Source organism: Apaloderma vittatum, unplaced genomic scaffold (genome assembly GCF_000703405.1).
Source record: "Apaloderma vittatum isolate BGI_N311 unplaced genomic scaffold, ASM70340v1 scaffold3691, whole genome shotgun sequence".
Classification (NCBI taxonomy): Eukaryota; Metazoa; Chordata; class Aves; order Trogoniformes; family Trogonidae; genus Apaloderma; species Apaloderma vittatum.
The window spans coordinates 34,978-55,444 of NW_009700645.1; the positions used below are offsets into that span (position 1 = coordinate 34,978).

General features: G+C 40.4%; 1 protein-coding gene across 4 annotated transcripts in view; it reads left to right on the forward strand.

The window, feature by feature from the left end:
• The window catches only part of MAP3K7 (mitogen-activated protein kinase kinase kinase 7), a 36,603-nt gene extending 22,093 nt beyond the window's left edge, over positions 1-14,510 (forward strand). For 3 of the 4 annotated variants that reach the window (XM_009878807.1, XM_009878809.1, XM_009878810.1), the window contains 4 exons: positions 4,515-4,623; positions 7,363-7,424; positions 7,973-8,088; positions 13,680-14,510. In XM_009878807.1, the coding sequence (XP_009877109.1) occupies positions 4,515-4,623; positions 7,363-7,424; positions 7,973-8,088; positions 13,680-13,860 (468 nt within the window). In that variant the 3' untranslated portion in view covers positions 13,861-14,510. Of the gene's footprint in view, positions 1-4,514; positions 4,624-6,457; positions 6,545-7,362; positions 7,425-7,972; positions 8,089-13,679 lie in introns of all 4 variants that reach the window. The other variant, XM_009878806.1, reaches the window with a different exon arrangement.
• The last annotated feature ends 5,957 nt before the right edge of the window (positions 14,511-20,467 follow it).

The following is a 20,467-nucleotide window of genomic DNA, read 5'->3' on the forward strand; positions in this document are numbered from 1 at the left end:
GCTAACTCTTCATTCAGATGTGTTTATTTTGTGGATTTTAGTTGCTTCATTGTCCGTTTCAGTAAACCTCGGAGGCTATTTGTTCATTGGAGTGAACTGGTAATTTTGAGACCCCTAGTATTATTTGAATGTGGGAAACTGGAGCTTAGCATATTCATCAGATTAATCAGGTTTCCATATTAAACAACCTACTGCAATAATCTAAAATTGGTTGTAATTTTGGGGGGTGTAGTTATCAGGGAGCTCAACATTTGATCCTTCTTTAATTCTGCGGAGTGTGATAGCCATGGAAACTTCATCAATCCCTCAGATATTATTAGCAGAATTTATTATGAACATGTATCAGAAAATAACAAGTGAGTTTTAAATACGTTCTAGTATCTTCAGAGAAGGCAGGTTTGTCAGAAAGAAAAGAATCTGTAAAACTGAGTAAAGAATTAGATTAAACTATTCAGTTCATTGTAGAACTAAAATTATGCAAAACTTGAGAAAAGATTAAGTGACAGTACATCTGTTATACCAAATTGCAGTAGTTGATCTTTGAATATATTTAATTATAACTGTATTAAAACTTTTCATTCTGTTCATTTTAATGAATGGTTAATATTTTAATATACAGAATTTCAGCATTGACTTCATATCTTAGTAACTATTATAGTAATCTTTCTTTGAAACCTGTTCTACTGTTTGTGTGGATGTTCTAGGTAAGTTGTCCTTGTGACCAGGAGGATACAGAAAACCTTAAAAATCTCTGATGAGGGTCTATAGAAATAACCAGAGTCACATTTTACTTCATTGCTTCTGATAGTCTGCACATTGGAAATCTAAGTGGAAGAATTAGTTATCTGCTTCTATCCTGCAGTTTTTTGAAATGTCATAAAATCTAGAAAACATTGTATTTAAGCAAGCATGAAAACTGCACCTTGGAATAAATTTTTGCACTGTCCACGTAAATGAACAATGAATTGTCATCCTCTTTTTGGTGTGAGTAGAGGAGTCTGCTGAAATGAATACTAACTTTTGACATACATGTTTGTATACCTAAAGAAAAAATAGGAACACGAAGAAGTGAGCACAACGTAGTTACAGCAGAAGACTTAAGATTACTCTTTATGTGTTTCTATAGCTCTGGACCTCACTGCCTTGAAGTTTAACAAAAAATCTTGGAACTCCTATCCATATAAGCAATCTACCAGCCAGAGCAGAAAAAGCATCTGTGACTAGGGTAGCTCTGGTCAGTTTACCGTATCTCCCCATATGCACCATACCATATATAGGTTATCTTTTCTTCCCCCTCCCTCTCTTCTTCGCAAACATCCTTCTTCCCCACATTCCATTCTCCTTTACACCCACCCTGCAGCACAGCCTTCCTCACCGAGCTGCTGTGACACCGCGCTTCTCCACTCCCACGCCCGGCCCTTGTCAGCCCCTGCCCCGCTCAAAATTGAAGGATTGATACGGTGCCGCCTTTCTTTGTATTGAACTATTCAACTGATGCACTTAAGCTGATAGAAGTCTTTTTATTAAATGTGGGGTTTTTCCCTGAAAATTGCTGCTGTGTCAATAGAAAATGATGCCATTACAGCTATTTTTTTTAAATGAGGAAGGTTTTTCCAATTCAGAATGGAGTTTTTGTTGTGAAGGAAAACACTGTACTTGATAATAATAAATAATAATAAATATCCTAAAGCTTGAGGTGTTTACCTGAAAGAATAGATCAAGGGTTTTCTCTCCCTGCTTAACTGCTAGTCTCTTTTAATCTGACCTTCTTGTATGTGTTATGATTGTATCTACATTTTATTCCTGTGTACCGTTTTTATTTCTGTTTTGTGCTTTGTATGACTGATGATTACTATTTTTATGTTGCTGAGACACTTAAGGCATTTTCCAGTATTGCTCTTACTGATGTGGTAGTGCTTTACAGTTGATTTTATTACTCAACTGACCCTTTTACATTAACAGGAGAATATGCTAAGCCAAAGGTGTTCTATCATTGGATCAGCTGTTGGAGTGAGTCAATGTTAAGAATATGCATTGAAGTCAAATTTTTCACAGATTTCTCTAGTGCTTGGTGACCTTAGACTGGACCTTGCTCCAGGTGACATGAGCAGCACTGATGCAACCCTCTCTCCAGTCAGATGCTACAATTGTGTTTGTTTCCACCCATATACTGCGATTCATTTTTCCATATAATTTTATTTTTACAACTAATTGTTTCTTCTGCTTTTCCATTTCCCTTTATATGTATTTTAAAACATTGTGTTGTGCCGTCTGTCCAGCTCTGCTGCTCTTACCCAAACACCTTTGTAACACAGAAACAGATGTACAAACTCTGAACTGCAGCCATAAGAACTTTCAGGTGCTTGAAAGAACACGGTGAATGCACATTTTATTTACACTGGATAGAGTTATTACAGAATTTGCTATTTTATACAGATACTGAGAAACATACTTGGCGTAAGCACTCAAGAACTGCAGGCTGTGATCAGATGCCTAGTAAGGTATCTATGTCCTTGCCAGCGTATCTTCTATTGGATTGGTTGTTTTGGTGCATCATCCTTCAGAGTGCTATCATAATATCTAAACTACTTCTCTAAAATTTTTTTATTTTTAATTTGATAACTGTCACTGGGCCTTCATAACTCCTACAGTTTATTTTGAAGTGAAAAAAATATATTAAAGAAAACCATGAACTGTATTGAACGTTTGAGAAGCAAGATCAGAATGTATGTGCCCACATGCGTTCAAGTGAAGTGTGATAATTTGGGCGATCTCATATCATTCAGATGAATCATTCCATCCATGAGATTGTGAAATTGGTCACAGATACACTTTTTTTTTTTTCCCCTCTCCCTTTTCAAAGTGAGATGAAATCCACAGATGAGGAGACAGGGCTAGTAATGATGATTTTTTTAGATTGGGTTTCAGGACTGCAGGTCTTTGAGAAATGGAAGCTAAGAAGCTAAAAATGCCGTGTGGGTTTGGCTACTTGGCAAAGATGATTTGAGAGTAACCTGATAAGGAGAAGTCTGTGGAGCGTGTTGAGATACCTGGAGGAAGCAAGGATCACAGGATCCCAGAATGTCAGGAGTTGGAAGGGACCTCAGAAGATCATCTAGTCCAACCCCCCTGTCAGAGCAGGGTCACCTGCAGTAGGTCACACAGGAACACATCCAGACAGCCTTTGAAAGGATACCCCTGAAAGAGTAGCAGAAACTGATGGCTAAAGAAGAGTCGTTGGCTTTACTTGTCAGAGTGGCTGGTGAGCTAAAGCTTCTTGCTCAACACATGCTCAAAGACTGTAATCATAGAATCATTAGGGCTGGAAAAGACCACTAAGAACACCAAGTCCAGCCATCAAGCCAACATCACCATGACCACTAAACCATGTCACAGAGTGTCATGTTTGCACAGGGTTTTTTAACACTTGCAGGGATGATGACTTCACCACTTCCCTGGGCAGGCTGTTCCAATGCTTCACCTCTCAATAAAGAATTTTTTCTTAATATCCTATCTAAACTTTCCCTGGTGCAGCTTGAACCCATTTCCTCTTGTCCTGATCTAACAGGAGTTCAGTCTTGGGAGCTTTCCTTGAACTTCGCATATGCCTCAGATACAAATCCTTCATTTGTCTCTCTAATAATTCTGTCTAAACGATGTTATCGAGGAACCGTTTTGTTGCTGTTGATGGATCAAAACAATCTGGTACAGCAAGTGATCTAGTACAGCACTGAGAATTTACTGTAACTAAAGTGCTTCTCAGGTGCCCTTTGATAGCACCTGTAGGTACTTGACAAATATCATTTTGCCTAAAGGACTTACATGCTGCTGAAAGTGCTTGTTCTGTCTTGTGACTTTTCACATCAGCAGAGTGTGTTTTATCATTCATGTCTGAGGACGCCGGCAGTAAGCAGTAAGCTTGGCAACTTAAACCTTACCTAATGTCAACAGAGACTCCAACACAAAAGAGAGAATTTATTCATTTTCTAATTGCTTTGCTTTAATTGATTGATTATTTTTGGTCGAACACTTTTCTCATGTTTTCTGAAGATGAATCACATAACCCCAGAGTTAACTTAAGAAGCATGAGAAAAGTGGAGATTGATATACCACAATCTAGTGCAAGTGCGAAGCTGCATTCCTGTAGTGGAATATGGTTCCATTCATTGATTAAACATTAGAAACAAACTTCTTCCTTATGTTATGGAGCACCACTGAATGGTGCTGTGAAAATTACTTTACATAGGGTCACGCTTCATCTAAAGATCTCAAACACATTGTTCAGCATTGCTTTTTATTATGCCGAATAGCCAAATTATATCCTTTTATTTTGGTACAGTAAAGATGGAGTATGCATGTAAAGTTTATCGAACTATCTGGAGAGGGTATTTGGGAGGATTATAAGGTCAGATTTCTTCACATTTATCTTTTTATTTTAATAATTTTTTTAAATGAACGCTTAAAAAATCTTTTGTTAACTTATCTTTCAATTTTATTTTGTTTTATTGTTTCAGGAGAGTAGAAACAGCAGTAGGTCATCTAGTCCTAGTGTGAGAATGATCACTACCTCGGGACCAACCTCTGAAAAGCCAACTCGTAATCCATGGACACCTGATGATGCAGGTAATCCTTTGTTCAACAATTACGTTTTTGCCTGTAAAAAAAAATATCAAATATTTGTTTATGGTGTGGAGCGTGTGCCTAGACATGTCACAATCAGTTTTAGTTATGCTTGATTTGAATCATTACATTGCTACTGTTTTGCACACTGATTTTAAGAACTTTTTTTCATATAAATCATAATAAGTTACATAAGCTTGTAAGGATTTTACTTGTGATAAAGTATGTATGCAGTGATAGTAGTATTTAATGCAGATCTTTTAGTACCAGTTTTTGACTGTAGCCTTATTCTGTGGAATTAGTGTAATAGACATTTTGGGGAATTTTGGTCTCGTGCATTTGTATTATTAATGCACAGTTAAAGCTTCCATTGCTCTGACTTCTGGAATGAAAGGCTCTGTAGGTGAGTATCAGCTGGAATATGTTACTTTTATTTTTTACTCCTTTGTAATTTTGCTAGTGCAGATTGTACATGTGCACACAACACTACTGTTTTTAAATTAACACAAGTGTGCCTGCAGAAGTGTTGTAAATACCTCTACTGTAGCATCACTGTTCTTTGGTTATGAAATAGGATTAAGAATGAACATAAACTAATAGTTTAGTTTTAAAACTCGTAATGTCCTCTATTATGAAAAGACTGGACTGCATGAAAACAGTGGATCCCCACATACTCCTTTTTAGAATATAAGTAAGAACTACATTTTTGTTACCAAAATGTACATGTTGAATCTTAAACTTAGTCTCAAGCTGGTACTTTATAGTGCCTCAGATGCTGAAATCTTTTTTCTTGTGATCCATTTCATCTTTGGCTGATCAGGCTCTTTTATGCTTTTCCTGTAACTGACTGCAGAATGGAAACTCACCTGCAGGCTGATTCCTGCACAAGCATATATATATCTGTATACACATGTGGGAGATACGTATTTTACCAAACAGAAGGTGATTCTGCAAGATGTGTACCTTTTTCACCCCTGTTTTAGTGGAACAGGGCAATGTACTTGCGTATTTTGCTTCTGTGCTTTCTTCTTTCTGTCCATTGTCACTTTGCCTGATCACACTCTGTGCCTTGTCACTCATAACTGCCCAAAGCCCTCGCCCGCTGCCACAGCCCACCCTGTCCCCTCTGCGTGAGTCCTGAGTCGCTTCAGTCAGTGAGCACTTCTGGGTATTACTGCCTGACACCGAAGCAACCTCTTAACCATCAGCAGTCCTTTGGGAACCCCAAGTTGCTGATCATATGTCAGAGCAAAGGCAGTTTGTCCTAAATGCAGCAACAGCACTTAGAGCTAAAAGTCAGGTCTGTTTTCTGGCCCACAGAAATCCCTCACCTTATATGTAGGTAAATACAAAATATAGCATGTGCATATTTTTTTCTTCTTAGGTTTATGCAGTCCCTGAGCAAAGAATTGTTTGGATTTCTAAAGAGAGAAATAATTGTAGTTTTGTGTAAAAGAGGATACGTTTTTTAGTTAATGAGGCAAAATGCTAAAATGAGGATGCAGCTGAATCTGGTTAATCACAGGAAAAGTTACAGTTCGTGACAAGGTTCTGAAAAGCTCAGGAATGTAATCTGAAGTATTTTGCATGTATTGATGTATTTGAAACATAGCAGTAATTCCTTTGCTGTAGCAGTATTCCATATATGGCAATAGTCTAATGTAGGGAAGGACTTCTTATATTGTTCTCATTTAAGATACTGTGGTGATTAAGTTACTGCGTTTAGGGTTGTTTTCTTTTTTTTTCTTTTTTTTTACCACCTTCCAGTTTCCTTACAAGCATACACTTAACCACTTTTTCTCCATTCCCACCCTGTTATTTCTGTTTCCTTTTGAAGCTGCTCTTGGAGATAGCATAGTCTTTGAGGGCAACACCTTAGTTTCTCTACCACGACTACTCTGTGGCAGGTGCTTTTGGGGTATGGGTAAGCAGCCCCTTTTTTTTCCCACCTACCCTCCTCCATATAATCCTCTAGTAGCAATAATGCAGCTGTAAAATCAGTAGTTTCTCCATGTGTCTCTATTTCTATGTCTCTTAAAGCTTAACAGTAGCCTTGTGATCCTCAGATTGTGGCCTACCAAAAGATAGGATCTGTAAGAATTCAGAAACATGTTAAATCTGGAGTGAAAGCACTACAGAAATCCAGAGTAACAGCAGTGAGAAGAGAGCAGCCAGGCCCAGGAGACAGATTGGTTACTGGGTTCCTTGTCACCCACAAAGTATCTCTACAGAGCAGAGAAGATGCCCTAGAGCACATGTGAGGAAGATTCTTACAGACCTCACTGGGAGCAGGTTTCAAAACTGAGCAAGAGGTTGTGCTTATTTTATTTTGGCAGAGCTGGTTTGCACAGCTTCTAATTTTAAAATCATTAGATGCACGGGCTGGCTGGCTGATCTTTCATAAACAAGAATGAAATGGCATTTTTTTTTATAAATAGAGAACGTGATTGCAAACTGTACAAGAATTGTGGTTTTAAAATCTGTGTGCTGTTACATGGCTTCTAGAAGCGTAGGATGATAATCTTTATTTCTTCTTGGTGTGATAGACCATACTTTTGAAGTTCTTAGCTTTATCAGAAAAACAAAATGATTCATCTGCCTTGGGATTGGAACGCTGCTATTTCCATCTGCTTTTCCACATTAAGATTGCATATTGTGAAATAATGTAGAATTCTTGGTTTTGTCTATAAGAAGAGTATTCAACTCTGAAAAGACATTAAAATTCTCTTGGTATTGTTACAGAGACCAATGGGTCTGATAACTCCATCCCAATGGCATATCTTACATTAGATCATCAGTTACAGGTAATAATTATATGTTTTATTAGATTCTTTATCTTGCATTTCATTCTAATGTGTCTATTTGGGCTTCAAAATACAGGGCCTTATATTTACCTGTGTTTATATTCTGTCTAACTTTTGACCAAGGCTAAAAAAATATATTATGTAATCTGAGATTGGTTGACTCAGATTTGATCAAGCTATTAAAAACAAGCCCTGGAAATATGATGCCTAAAAGCAAACGTAAGCTAAGTTCAACTGTCAGAATAAGACATTATTTGCTTGAGTGTTACTGAATTAAATCCTTGTATGCACTTTATTTATTGTGGGGGGGATTAAACACTATTTTGATTTTTGTGACAGAGAGAGTATCAGATTAATAACTGCAGATTTGAGGTTTGAGTCAACTTTGACATTAGTGCAGTAACATTTTCCAGGGCACGGTTTAATGCTTATTTTTAAAAGCTTGCTGTTTTTCAAAAGATGTTATAAATATACTGCAGAGACATTCTAGTACACTATATACCAAGATACCAGCTCATTAGTTTTTAACATGTCTGGTTTATTTTCAGCCTCTAGCACCATGCCCAAACTCCAAAGAATCTATGGCTGTGTTTGAGCAGCACTGCAAAATGGCACAAGAATATATGAAAGTTCAGACAGAGATTGCGTTGCTGTTGCAGAGGAAGTAAGTGAAATGTGTTTAACCTTTTCTGTTCTTCTGCATGTTTCTTTTGCACTTGTTATCTGTGACTTATTTCTGGGTTGATGAACTAACATTTCGTAGGACGTAATTATTTTTCAGCCTTAATCTCAGAAGGGCTGAGCTGCTCAGTGCAGGTGAGATATTTAGGGCAGGTAGTTGAAAGTTTTACTCAATATCAAGACTCTTCTTCTGGACAAGTCCTACTTTAACGTGTGGCACATATGTGTATATGACATACTAGTAATCATAGAATCATAGAATGGCCTAAGCTGGAAGGGACCTTAGAGATCATTTTACTCCAGCCTCCCTGCCGACAGGGACGCCACCTCTCGACTAGAAAAATGTGTGTTTCGGTCATATCAAGTGAAAGACCTGGACTGTTAAGGAGCCTTAAATTTTATTTCCAGTGCTGTCCAGTATAAGATTTTCAACCGAAATTTGTAGGTAATCACAGTTTTGAGTAATATGTCCGTGTTACTCATTTTGCAGTTAGTGTTTATCTTATGTCTGACTTTTTTCAATCATTTACATCAGTATTATCAATATACATTTTATGTTTTTCTGCCAGGGCGTTAAGACCTAATACTTAAAAGCTGTTAAGTGCCTTCTTACCCGTGTACACAAAAAACAATCTCTTTTCTCTTACGTTATGTACACGTATAAGTGAAGCAACTGCGTGTATTGTCGGACTAGGGCCAAAGTTATTCCTGATTCAGAACTTCAGCTGGCAATACGTTCTATTGTGTTCTGCTTCTCATAATTTCTGTTTTCTGATGCTAAGGAGCAGTTCTGAGATGTCATACATCTTCCTGTGATAGACCAAGTAACCAGCCTATTCCCCACCACTGTCCCAGGCACTGTGGGCAAGCGATTGTTTGTGAGCAGCTTGCCTTGGTGTTTGTGGAATAGCTAATGAGAAAAATGTGTGTATAAAACTCTTCTAGCTTAGAGATAGCATACAGAACAGAGAGAAAAACTACTGTAAGATTGACCTCCTGCCATCTATTCAGTTTCAACGTAACATCCTGAAACAGTTTTGGTTTTTTTTCAAGCACAAATGGAATTTTTAGACTTCATGAGGAAATATTGAAGCTAACATGATGATCTTAATTTTGCTTTTATTTCATTTGTCCCTAAGGGTCAATAAATTATATAAAAATGTGGTTTGGTTTCAGAACTTTTAATTCTGTGCCTTTAGATTCCTACTTTATCTTTTTTCCTATGAAGTCTGCATATACATTTCTCTGAAACTCTTTTTTCTTTGAACATAATTGCCCATAGATGTTAAAACAAAAAATAGTTTTGTGTTTGATTTAATGCTGATTAAGATAGTTATTAGTTCAACTTTTTGATTAAGTTTTTTTTAACTGTAATTACAAACCATATGGCAACAATTAATTAACAGGAAATTTCTCCTCTACTGTTTTGTTGCTGAAATGTTGCTGACAGCTTGCCTTCTTGTCACGTCATAAACAAATAGTAAAAAGTAACTGCTACATAGGTTTTGCAGGATAATTTATAGTAAGTTTTTTATTAATGTGTTTGTTCCTCTAGAAATGTTACTGAAAAACATATTGAACACTTATGGCATAAATTAAATGACTTTGTCTGATTCTGCTTTTCCACTGCTTTAAGAAATAGAAAATGGTAGCTTTGTAGTGAAGTACAGTTTTCTATGTGCAAAATTTTTCCAGTTTTGTTTCTTAAGTTGTCTTTTGAGTTTTTAAATGTAGACATAGCTAAGTATCATTTCAGCTGGAAAAGACCTTCAAGATCATGGAGTCCAACCTTTGTCCTAGCCCTGTCAACACCACTAAACCATGTCCCTCAGCACAACACTGTCCCTGGAAGTGTTTAAGAGACAATTAGATGTTACAATGGGGGACATAGTTCAGTAGGTTGATAGGGCTGGGACAAAGACTGGACTTGATCCCCAAGGTCTCTTCCAGCTGTAACTATTCTGTGATCTACCCATCTCTTGAACACCTCCAGGGACGGTGACTTAACCACCTCCCTGGGCAGCCTGTTCCAATGCCTGACAGCCCTTTCAGTAAAGAAATTCTTCCTAATATCTAACCTGAATCTCCCCTGGTGCAACTTAAGACCTTTTTCTCTTGTCCTGTCTCTCGCCACTAGGGAGAACAGACCAACTCCCACCTCGCTACAACCTCCTTTAAGGTAGTTGTAGAGAGCTATAAGGTCTCCTCTTAGTCTCCTCAAGGCTAAACAGCCCCAGATCCCTCAGCCATTCCTTCAGCTTTGTATGACACATGCTCCAAATCCTTTACCAGCTTGGCAGCTGCCTCTGTACCCTCTCCAGCACCTTGATGTCCTTCCTGTACTGTGGAGCCCAGAACTGCCCAAAACTGTACACAGTACTCAAGGCACGGCCTCACCAAAGCCAAGTACAGTGGAATGATCACCTCCCTACTGGTGCTGACAACACCATTCCTGATACAAGCCAGGATGCCTTTGGCCTTCTTGGCCACCTGGGCACACTGCTGGTTCACGTTGAGCCGGTTGTATCCAGCCACACCTCCCCAAGCCTGTAGCACTGCTGGGGATTGTTGTGGCCAAAGTGCAGGACCCGGCATTTGCCCCTATTGAAATTTGTGTAATTGGCCTTGGCCCATGATCCAGCCTTTCTAGATCCCTCTGTAGAGCCTTCCTACCCTCAAGTAGATTGACATTTTACGCAGCTTGGTGTCATCTGCAAACTTACTAAGGGTACACTCCATCCCCCTCGTCCAAATCATCGATGAAAGTGTTAAACAGAACAGCCTAGTACTGTATGTTCGGGGACACCACTCATGACTTGCCGCCAACTGAATTTAACTTCATTGACCATGACTCTTGGGATTTGGCCATCTAACCATTTTGTTACCCAGCAAAGTGTATGCCCATCCAAGCCAATGGATATAGCCAACTTATTTAGGAGAATGCTGTGGACAAATGTCAAATGCCTTACTATAGTCAAGTTAGACAACATCCACAGCCTTTCCTTCATTCAACAAGCAGGTCACCCTCTCATAGGAGGAGATCAGGTTTGTTAAACAGGACCTGCCCTTCACAAACCCACACTGACTGGGTCTGATCACCTGGTTGTCCTGCATGTGCTGCATCATGGAACTCAGGATGATCTGCTCCATCAAATTCACTGGAACTGATCTCAAACTGACAAGTCTGTAATTTCCCAGATCGTCCTTCCATCCCTTCTTATAGATGGGTGTTACTGGCTGACTTCCAGTCAGCTGAGACCTCCCCAGTCAGCCAGGACTGCTGATAAATGAGGGACAGTGGTTTGGTGAGCCCCCCTACCAGTTCTCTCGGCACTCTAGGATATACCCCATCTGGCCTCATCGATCTGCGCACATCAGCGTGGAGCAGCAGGTCACTGACCATCTCCTCCTGGATTGTGGGGGGATATTTTGCTCCTGACCCCTGTCTCTTGGCCTGGAGGGCTGGCTTTCCTCGGTAAAAGTGTTTCTATTACTGAAGACTGAGGCAAAGATGGCATTAAACACCTCAGCTTTATCCTTGTCTTGGTTACCATATTTCTTCGTGGGTCTGGTAGGGGTGGAGGCTCTCCCTGGTCTTTCTCTTGTTGTTAATGTATTTATAGAAACTTTTCTTGCTGTCCTTTACCTCTGAAGCCAAATTAATTTCTAGCTGGGCTTTGGACCTTCTAATCATCTCCCTGCATAACCTAACAGTATTCTTGTACTCATTATGAGTGACTGGCCTCGTCTTCCAGAGGCCATAAACTCTCCTTTTTTCCCTGATTTTTGGCCAAATCTGCCTATTCAGCCAGGCTGGTCATCTTTGCCACCAGCTCAACTTATGGCAAATGGGTATGGCCTGCTCCTGTGCCTTTAAGACTTCCTTCTTAAAAAGCGTCCAGCCTTCCTGGAGTCCTTTACCCTTCAAGACTGACACCCAAGGAATTCTATCAAGTAACCTCCTCAACTAGTCAAAGTCCACCCTTCAGAAGTCCAAAGTGGCAGTTTTGCTGTCCCCCTCCTAATATCTCTAAGAATAGAGAACTTAATCGTTTCATGGTCACTGTTCCCTAGGGAGCCCCAAGTGCCGCATCCTCCACAAAATCTTCTCTATTCCCAAACAGGAGGTCCAGCAGGGTGCCTTCTCTGGTTGGTTCACTTACCAGCTGTGTGAGGAAGGTATCCTCCACACATTCCAGGAACCTCCTGGATTGTTCCCTCTCTGCTGTGTTGGTATTTCCAGCAGATACTTGGGAAGTTGAAGTCCCCCGCGAGAACAGCAGCAAGTGACCACGAGATTTCTACCCGGTGCTTATAGAATGCTTCATTCACCTCAGTGCTCTGGTTGGGAGGTCTGTAGCAGACTCTCAGAGCAATGTCAGCTTGATTGGCCTTGCCCCTTAAACCTAACTCAGACACTCTCGACCCCATTGTCACTATTCTGAAGTTCTGAGCATTCATAACAGTTCCTAACGTACAGGGCCACCCCATCACCTCTCCTTCCGCATCTGTCCCTCCTGAAGAGCTTGTAACCATCGATTGTGGCACTCTACTCCTGTGACATATCCCACCACGTTTCTGTGATAGCCACTATGTCATAGTTCTCTTGTTCCATCATGGCTTCAAGCTCCCCGTTTGTTGCTCATATTGCGTCCGTTGGTATAGATGCACTTCAGATGAGCTGCTGATCCCAGCACCTTTTTGTGAGTGTGGCCCCATTTTCTACCAGACCCTTTTCAGGTGTTTCCATGGTTTCTAAACCATCAACAACCACTGTTGCCTCCTAATTTGCCATTATACATCTATCTCTTGTCTCCACTGAGATGGCAGAGCAAGAGTCCTTGTTAGAACACCATCCTACAAGCCGGGACATGCTTTCCTTGGGCTTATTCCTAGTGGGCCCAGTTAAATCTCCTTTCCCCTTCATATCTAGTTTAAAGCTCTATCAATGAGCCCTGCTAACTCCTGCCCCGAGATCTTATTCCCCCTCTGCGACAGGTGTAGCTCATTTGTTGCTATCAGGCCAGGTGTCTTGTATAGCAGCCCGTGATCAAAAAACCCAAGGCCCTGTCGATATCACCAGTCCCTGAGCCGTGGATTGATCTAATGGCTCTTTCTGTTAATTCCCTCATTCACAACTGCCACTGGAAGGATAGAGGAGAACAAAACTTGTGCTCCTGATCCCGTAAGCAGCTACCCTAAGGCCCTAAAATCTCCCTTAATAAGTAGAATTAGTCTTGAATATATTTATGGAATTCTTTGTGAAGCCTTAGATGTTCTACAGTAGAACTATGTCTGAAAGACATTATATAAAGGACAGTTTTAGAGATTGAGACTATGGCTTGCAGCTATTTTAAAATTAAAATGTGGATTTGTTTTGGAACAGAGTTTTTCCCCCAGACCACAGTAAAGAGGAAGATTTTTTTTTTTTGTTAACTTTATTTTGGCACAAAATATTAGCCTGAGCTCAAACTGATAATCTAATAATGATTTGAAACATATGAAGTCATCTACACACAAATAGAAGTAGATTATAAATGACAATTACTTTTTTTTTATTTTATTTTATTTTAGACAAGAACTAATAGCAGAACTGGACCAGGATGAGAAAGACCAGCAAAACACATCCCGGCTGGTACAAGAACATAAAAAGCTGTTAGATGAAAACAAAAGTCTCTCAACTTACTATCAGCAATGCAAAAAACAATTAGAGGTCATCAGAAATCAGCAACAGAAACGGCCGGGCACATCATGATTTCCTGGGACCTTTCAGATGAAAAATATGCACAGAAAAGACTGCTATTTTTTTAATTTTTATTATTATTCCTTACTATGACAAGTCATGAGTGTTAGCTTCTTGGTGTGATCTGTATTTGTCTGCTACACTTAACATCATTTAATTTTCTTTTTCCTATGGTGGACATCCAGTTCAACAGGTTAATCAAATAAGGTGAGAAAACAGTGACTTGAATTAACCAACAGCCCTCGATTTAAAGCAGGAAGAGGGGCTGTGTGCATGCTCCTTGTGTGAAGGCTAGCCTAACAAGCGTTACAGTGGCTGCTAAGTTGTAAGATCTTGGGTTTAGTTTTTGGTGTTACCTCGATAAGAGCAAAAACAAGAACTTTCCTTTCTAAGAATGGTTTTGTTTCCAGTGTCTCATCTCAGCCTATTAATACGGTGATTATTTTGGGGACTTAAACCAAGCTGCAGAGGTGATGTTGGCTGACCAGAGTAATTCATGATGCATTAGTGATGCATTTTACCTGTAGACATAGTGTAATTTTTTCCACGTGCAAAATGGTAGGCAAACTGATGCCAGCATCCTTTGTTCAGTGCTTGATAGCCCTGCATTTTGACTAATATATTTCTTGTAATCTCGCATTCATAAAGTATTTGAAGTAAAAGGCTGTATTTTCTTTACTTTCTTGGGGGGAGTAATACGCAGTTTCATTTAGTTACTGGGCAAAAGTTATGAAGGTGATTCCCTGGGCAAGGTTGATCCCTTGTATACAAGAGAGAAATAATCAAAAAATACATGAAAGTGTGTTTTAAACCTTTAAAGCTTTTGTCCCTGTAGCATCTTTGGAAAGAAATTCAGAAAGCAAATTAATACAGAACTTTCAATACTCGTTCCCTTTTTGCCACTTCTTGGATTATTTTTTTTTCTTCCAACTTACTTGCTGAAAAGCATTTATCATAAATGTAAATAGATTTGGGTTAGATAGGGAGAGAAGGATTTGGGGAAATGAATTTATTTTAAATAGCAAATTATGAAACAGAGTTGAGTATGCAAGTGACGGAAGCTATTAAGAAAATGAGGGAAATGGCTTAGATCTCCATCAGGAATCTCGATTATTCCACTCATCTGAACATAGTTCAGAGGAAGTCCATCACAATGCCTGCTGCCGTTGTGACTGAAGAATTGCATTTAATGAACTCAAGCAGAATATGTAATGATCAGTGTCATTATTTACCATTATTACAGGGGAGAAAATAACTACTTGTTTACATTGCAGATTCATTACTTGGATTATGAGTTAACTTTTAACTGGTACAAAAATGAGACACGTATAGAGAAATTATTCCTTATATAAGCTCTTGGTGTACTCGGTTGTGGACAGGATTTTAATATCACACTTTTGCAAAAGGAAAACAGAAAACTGAAGTTCAGATGCTCCGCGCTCAAAAAATGAGTAGTCTGAAATTTGACTTAGGCTTATTCATAAGAGCTGGTGAGCAGAACTTGGAAAAACATTCAGAACAAAAATCTCACAGTATTTCCTTTGCCTGTCCTGCCTACCTGATAAAAAACATTAATACTCTTGCGCTCATCTGTGAATAGTGATGACGAGCAGTTTACTGAGCAGTGTCATCCTGTCTTGAAAGTAAATCTATTATTTGGGAGTTAGAAACTCTTCCCTTGTTTTATTTAAATAAAGGAAGGGTTATCATTCCCAAAACCTTAGCAGATAATTTGATTAGTTAGCTGAAACTGATATTGGGATCAACTTGAGGGCACGCATATTTATAGCAAAATGTAATTGGCAGAGAAAATAACTAGTATTAGGAATAGCACAAGTTATCCAAAGCATTGCTCTTCACATACATCTGTCCGTCTACCGAAATGGACACACTCGGTGATCGGCAGCTCACTTGACATATGCTGAAGCATGAAGTAGAGCAGCATAAATCCTAAATGCTGAACTTCAGGTGCATGGTTGATAATTACACACACAAAATCATTTCCCAGGACAGTTTTTGCGATTTGCCTCATCATAAAACAGATGCGTTTCAGGTAAATCAGTACCATGTACAAAAAAAATCACTTTATGGCAAAGTTTGAATAATGAGAGTGAGTGCAGTGCTAACATAATGGTACATGATAAAAAAGGCTGTTCTAACAGTTGCTTATGACTTTTAAGGGTTTACATTAAAAAGGGTCTCAGATTGTGAAATAAGTAATATGCTACCACTCGCTGTTGAGCTCTGCTCCGTTCAGTAGTTTGGTTATACTGCTCTTGTAATTTTCAAAGGGAACTTGGAGTTTAGCCTTTTGCCTTCAAATCGTCCCTTTCTTAATTCCACCAAAAACTGAAAAAAATTTTGCCCAGATTTCTCAGTGAAGTGTTCTGTGTGGCAAAACCTGTGTTTCATTAAAAAAAAAAAAGTTACCAGCTCTAAGGGTAGAATATAGTGGTTTGGGCTAAGAAGAGTTTAACAGTTTAACTTTCAGTGACCTTTCTTATTTTCATAAGGCTCTTGGTTTAAAGTTGTTTACAGATGTACTTTTACTTTTCTGCTGAACTGTCTGGAGTGTTCAGGAGTTTTTTCCATGTACTCTTTTGTCCAGTTAAAGCTGTTCCTCTGGTAATGGAGGTGAAACATCTAGTTTTGCCTGGGCACTGCCTTCTCGTAAAAGGTAACAGGCTCTGCTTTGTGTTACAGTATGTGTTCTGTAAGATGTTGTGTAATTGAAAAGTATGCTTCTGTACACTGTGCAGTTCTGCCAAAAATGCTTTTTTTCAGGCTTTTTTGGTTGGATTTTGTGTTTGTTTGTGTTGTTTTTTTTCTGATGAGAAGTTGAAGATTGTAATTCAAAACTTGTACATAAAGTGGTGAATGATTTCATATGATTCAGGAATGAGCAGTGTGGCTTTCTGCTGCAGGGTTTTATTGCATTGTCAGGACTCTAATTAATAAAAACTGAGAGACTTCCACAAACATGTAGTAATGCCCCAGCGCTTGCCAGGGCATCCTTGATCTCCGATGGAATCCCACACGGGGTGGGGGATAATGATCATGCAGTTGTTCCCGCCACCGAAAGAAAATTCTTCTGCTATTCGCTCTTCCCTTCCTGTGTGCAGAAGTAGGGTGTAGGGTGAATAGTCCTACTCATAACTGAGTTTGAAGATATTTTAAGAATGCCACGTCTCTCACACAGATACTCTGCAAAAAGATAAGTGCTCATCTTTCGCTGTTCAGTTTGGACACATGCCATTCCCTGTAACTTACCCATTTTGTTCATAATGGATTTTACTGCTGAAGAGTGTCGGTTGCTGTACTGCAGACAGAGAGACGACCCCTCAACTATCAGTTTGCCTGTGAAGAACACATAAATCGTGCTTCAGATCTCCTCTGAGCTGCTTAGAACAGCTCGGCCGTTTCAGGTGCCTTGCTGAAACCTGCAGGAAAGTTTGAAAGGATAAGGGGATGCAGCAACACACTCAAGCCCTCAAAATACAGATTTCTCTGTGGTTATATAGTTGAAGAGGAGGCTCTTATCAAAGTCAGCCTGTGTATGTGTATAAACACTGTTAAATATGTAGGTGTAGAGAGCTGCATATATCAAATCAGAATTGATGTTTTCTTTTATTTCCAAAATCTGAGCTTTCCGTAGTTAGCTTTTATTTGCTTTAATAATATCACTAGATGAGTAGTGTGAGGATCAAGTTCTACAGAGACAGATAAATACAAGCATGTGTGTGTGCATGTGAGTACGAGTGCATCCGTTGTTTTCTGTGCCCATGTGTAACCCTTTTCTACTTCTTGCAGGAACAATTCAGATCTCCCACCACATGTGGACAGATGTGCTACAAATGTTTTGACTTTGAACCTACATCCTGACTCGGGTCATGGAGGGGTACTTAATGAAAGACCAAAACTCAATTTAAACCAAACACTTTAAATTTTTAATTATTAATAAAATGTTGTCATAAAATACTTAGAACACTAGGGCTTTAGCCTGAACAAGCATTAATGAAAAAAAGATTTTTATTCATAGCTATGTGCTTTACACTAAGTAGCTAGACATTTGAGGTACTCCAAAGGATAAAATAGGCTTGTGCTCGCCTAACTACATGTGCTTTGTCAATACCCCTGCTAACTCAGCTGAAGGCAGCCCAGCTACTCTTACACGTGGCAACTGTTGCCTTTTATGGATGGAAAGAGAGGAGCAGTTTTAAGAAGTTAAAAGTGTATCCAGCCTTGTGCAGCAAAAGACACTGGGAGGGGCAGACCTGACAGCAGGTGGAGCAGAGTCCCCTCCCCTTTGGTGTGAGATCACAGCTCTTCACCAGTACTGGGGGAGATGGGGGGGGGTGGCGTGGAGCACCCGGCTGTGGCACCCTAGCAGACTGCCACTGTGAGTTTTGGCTTCCCCTGGACCTCTTCCTGCCCTTAAGCAGTGCGTGATCCCTGCATGAATAAGAATCTGCTCATGCTGACGTGCAGACTGATGGAAATGCAGTGGTCTTTTCCTGACCACACTCTTCCTTCCCACTGGTGTCGAACTGGAGAGGCTGTGGGGCAGCTGCGCGTAGGCTGCTCCTCTGTGGTATTCAGGCAGGGGACCAAGAAGTGGCTTGCATTCCTGTAACCTACAGGCTCAGCATGTGGCATGGGACACGATTCTAGCTTGTAGCAGAAAATTACAAAGAAACAATCCTTAGTTATAGGACACTTGAAGATCATATGATGAGGAGGGTATGCCTAAGAGCTCTCACTGGGTTTGTTTCTCTACTTCTTCATGAGGAGCAGCAAGGTGGACCTCACCTGTTGGGCTGTCTTTGAGCATCATGCAAAGCCACTGTGACTGTCCTGGTAGCTCACGTGGTCTGAAAAGAAGGGTGGCCAGAAAGCTGCTTATGAAAAGGAGTCCTTTATGCAGTGTGGCTGGTGTCCGTACAATACATGTTTAAGGTTACTCAGAATCCCTTCCACAAACAGGCAAAGTTACAAAGATTAGGGTAAGAGAGGGAACAAAACATCCTTTCATCTGATGTTCCTGTTTGCCAAGCTGCTGCCGCACAAGTGCTCCTGTGAACGTCTTTGTTCTCCAAGGCCCCAGCAGAGCCTGCCTGTGCCCATCACCAGAGAACTCCTCCAGCAGCTGTCTCCAAAAAGTTAAACCTGGTACGTGCGAATCAGCCTCTTATTAAAGATTACTACATCATCATTAGCAATGTGGCTAGAGCATAGCTGGGAATTGTTTGTGAGGTAGGAGGTGAAGCTAATTTAGCTCATCCTCTGAGGGCTGCCTGGGGTCCGTGGGGCTGCCAGGCACAAACTGCTTCTGTCAGTGAAGTGCTCGGACAGGGCCTAAGAGGCAGAGGCGGCTCGAGGAGCCATGTTGGTCGGCGCAGCTGTGCTTTACATCAGAGCACAGTGCCGTGACTGAATGTTAACAGGAGCAGTGTTCCAGGTGTCCTTGAGTGCTGGCAGACACCAAAGCTGTGGCAAAGCATGAGGCTAAGAGTGACTTTTATTTTTTTTTATGCTCATCGAAAACACTAGGTACTAAGAGATAGCTGAGGAGGAAATTGTTTAATTTGATTTGGAGTGAGGGCGAGGGTGGATGAGTGCACTGTATCCCACATTTCTGGGTCAGGGGAACACGCCCATAGCCTTGGGCACAAGCTCTACTCTGCCAAAGGAACTGTGTTGTGAAACGAGTGGTGTAGTGAAGGCTTTCATCCTTGGGATTGGGGCTGTTCAGCGTGAAGAGAAGACCCTGGGGAGACCTTAGAGTGACCTTCCAGGAAAGACGGGGAGGGACTCTTCGTCAGGGAGTGTAGTGATAAGATAAGGGGTACTGGCTTTACACTGAGAGAGTTGATTTAGATTAGGTATTAGGAAGAAATTCTTTACTGTGAGGGTGGTGAGGCACTGGAACGCATTGCCCAATGTAGCTGTGGAAGGCCCCTCCCTGGAAGTGTCCAAGGCCAGGCTGGATGGGGCTTTGAGCAACCTGGTCTGGTGGGAGGTGTCACTGCCTGTGACAGGGGGGTTGGAACTAGATGACCTTTATGGTCCTTTCCAACCCAGACCATTCTGTGGTTGCTTTCCTGAGTGCTCTGGCTTCTCCAGCCTGAAAGGAGAAAGAGGAAGAAGCCTAACCAACATCACTGAGGACCTGGGTGTGGCTGGCTTATTGTTTATTTTGCATATTATGGAATTCCTTCCCCCCCAAAAAAAAGAAAGTGCTATGGACCAAACTGAGTTTTCAAGCTCAGCTGCTTTAGTTTTAGGGGCTTAGGAGCATCTAACCTGCACCTCCTGGGCAAACCTCAGCCTTCACTGGCTTTGAGCAGGTACAGTTGAAGGGGATATTCCTTTCCAAAAGTGGAAGGAGCCACTGGACTCATGGGAGAGCTACCAGCAGCAGCAACTTCTTTTCTCCAAGTCAATGACTTGAGCAACATGGAGGGGCAGATCAATTTGCTGGTCTATAAAGCATAACTTTTTATCTAACTACTACTGGAGCAGGACCTCAGGCTAAGAACTTGATTTCTTAATACACTGCTAATATGATAAATCATGAAAGGTGCAAAAAGGGATGAATATTAAAAACTTGGTTTTAACT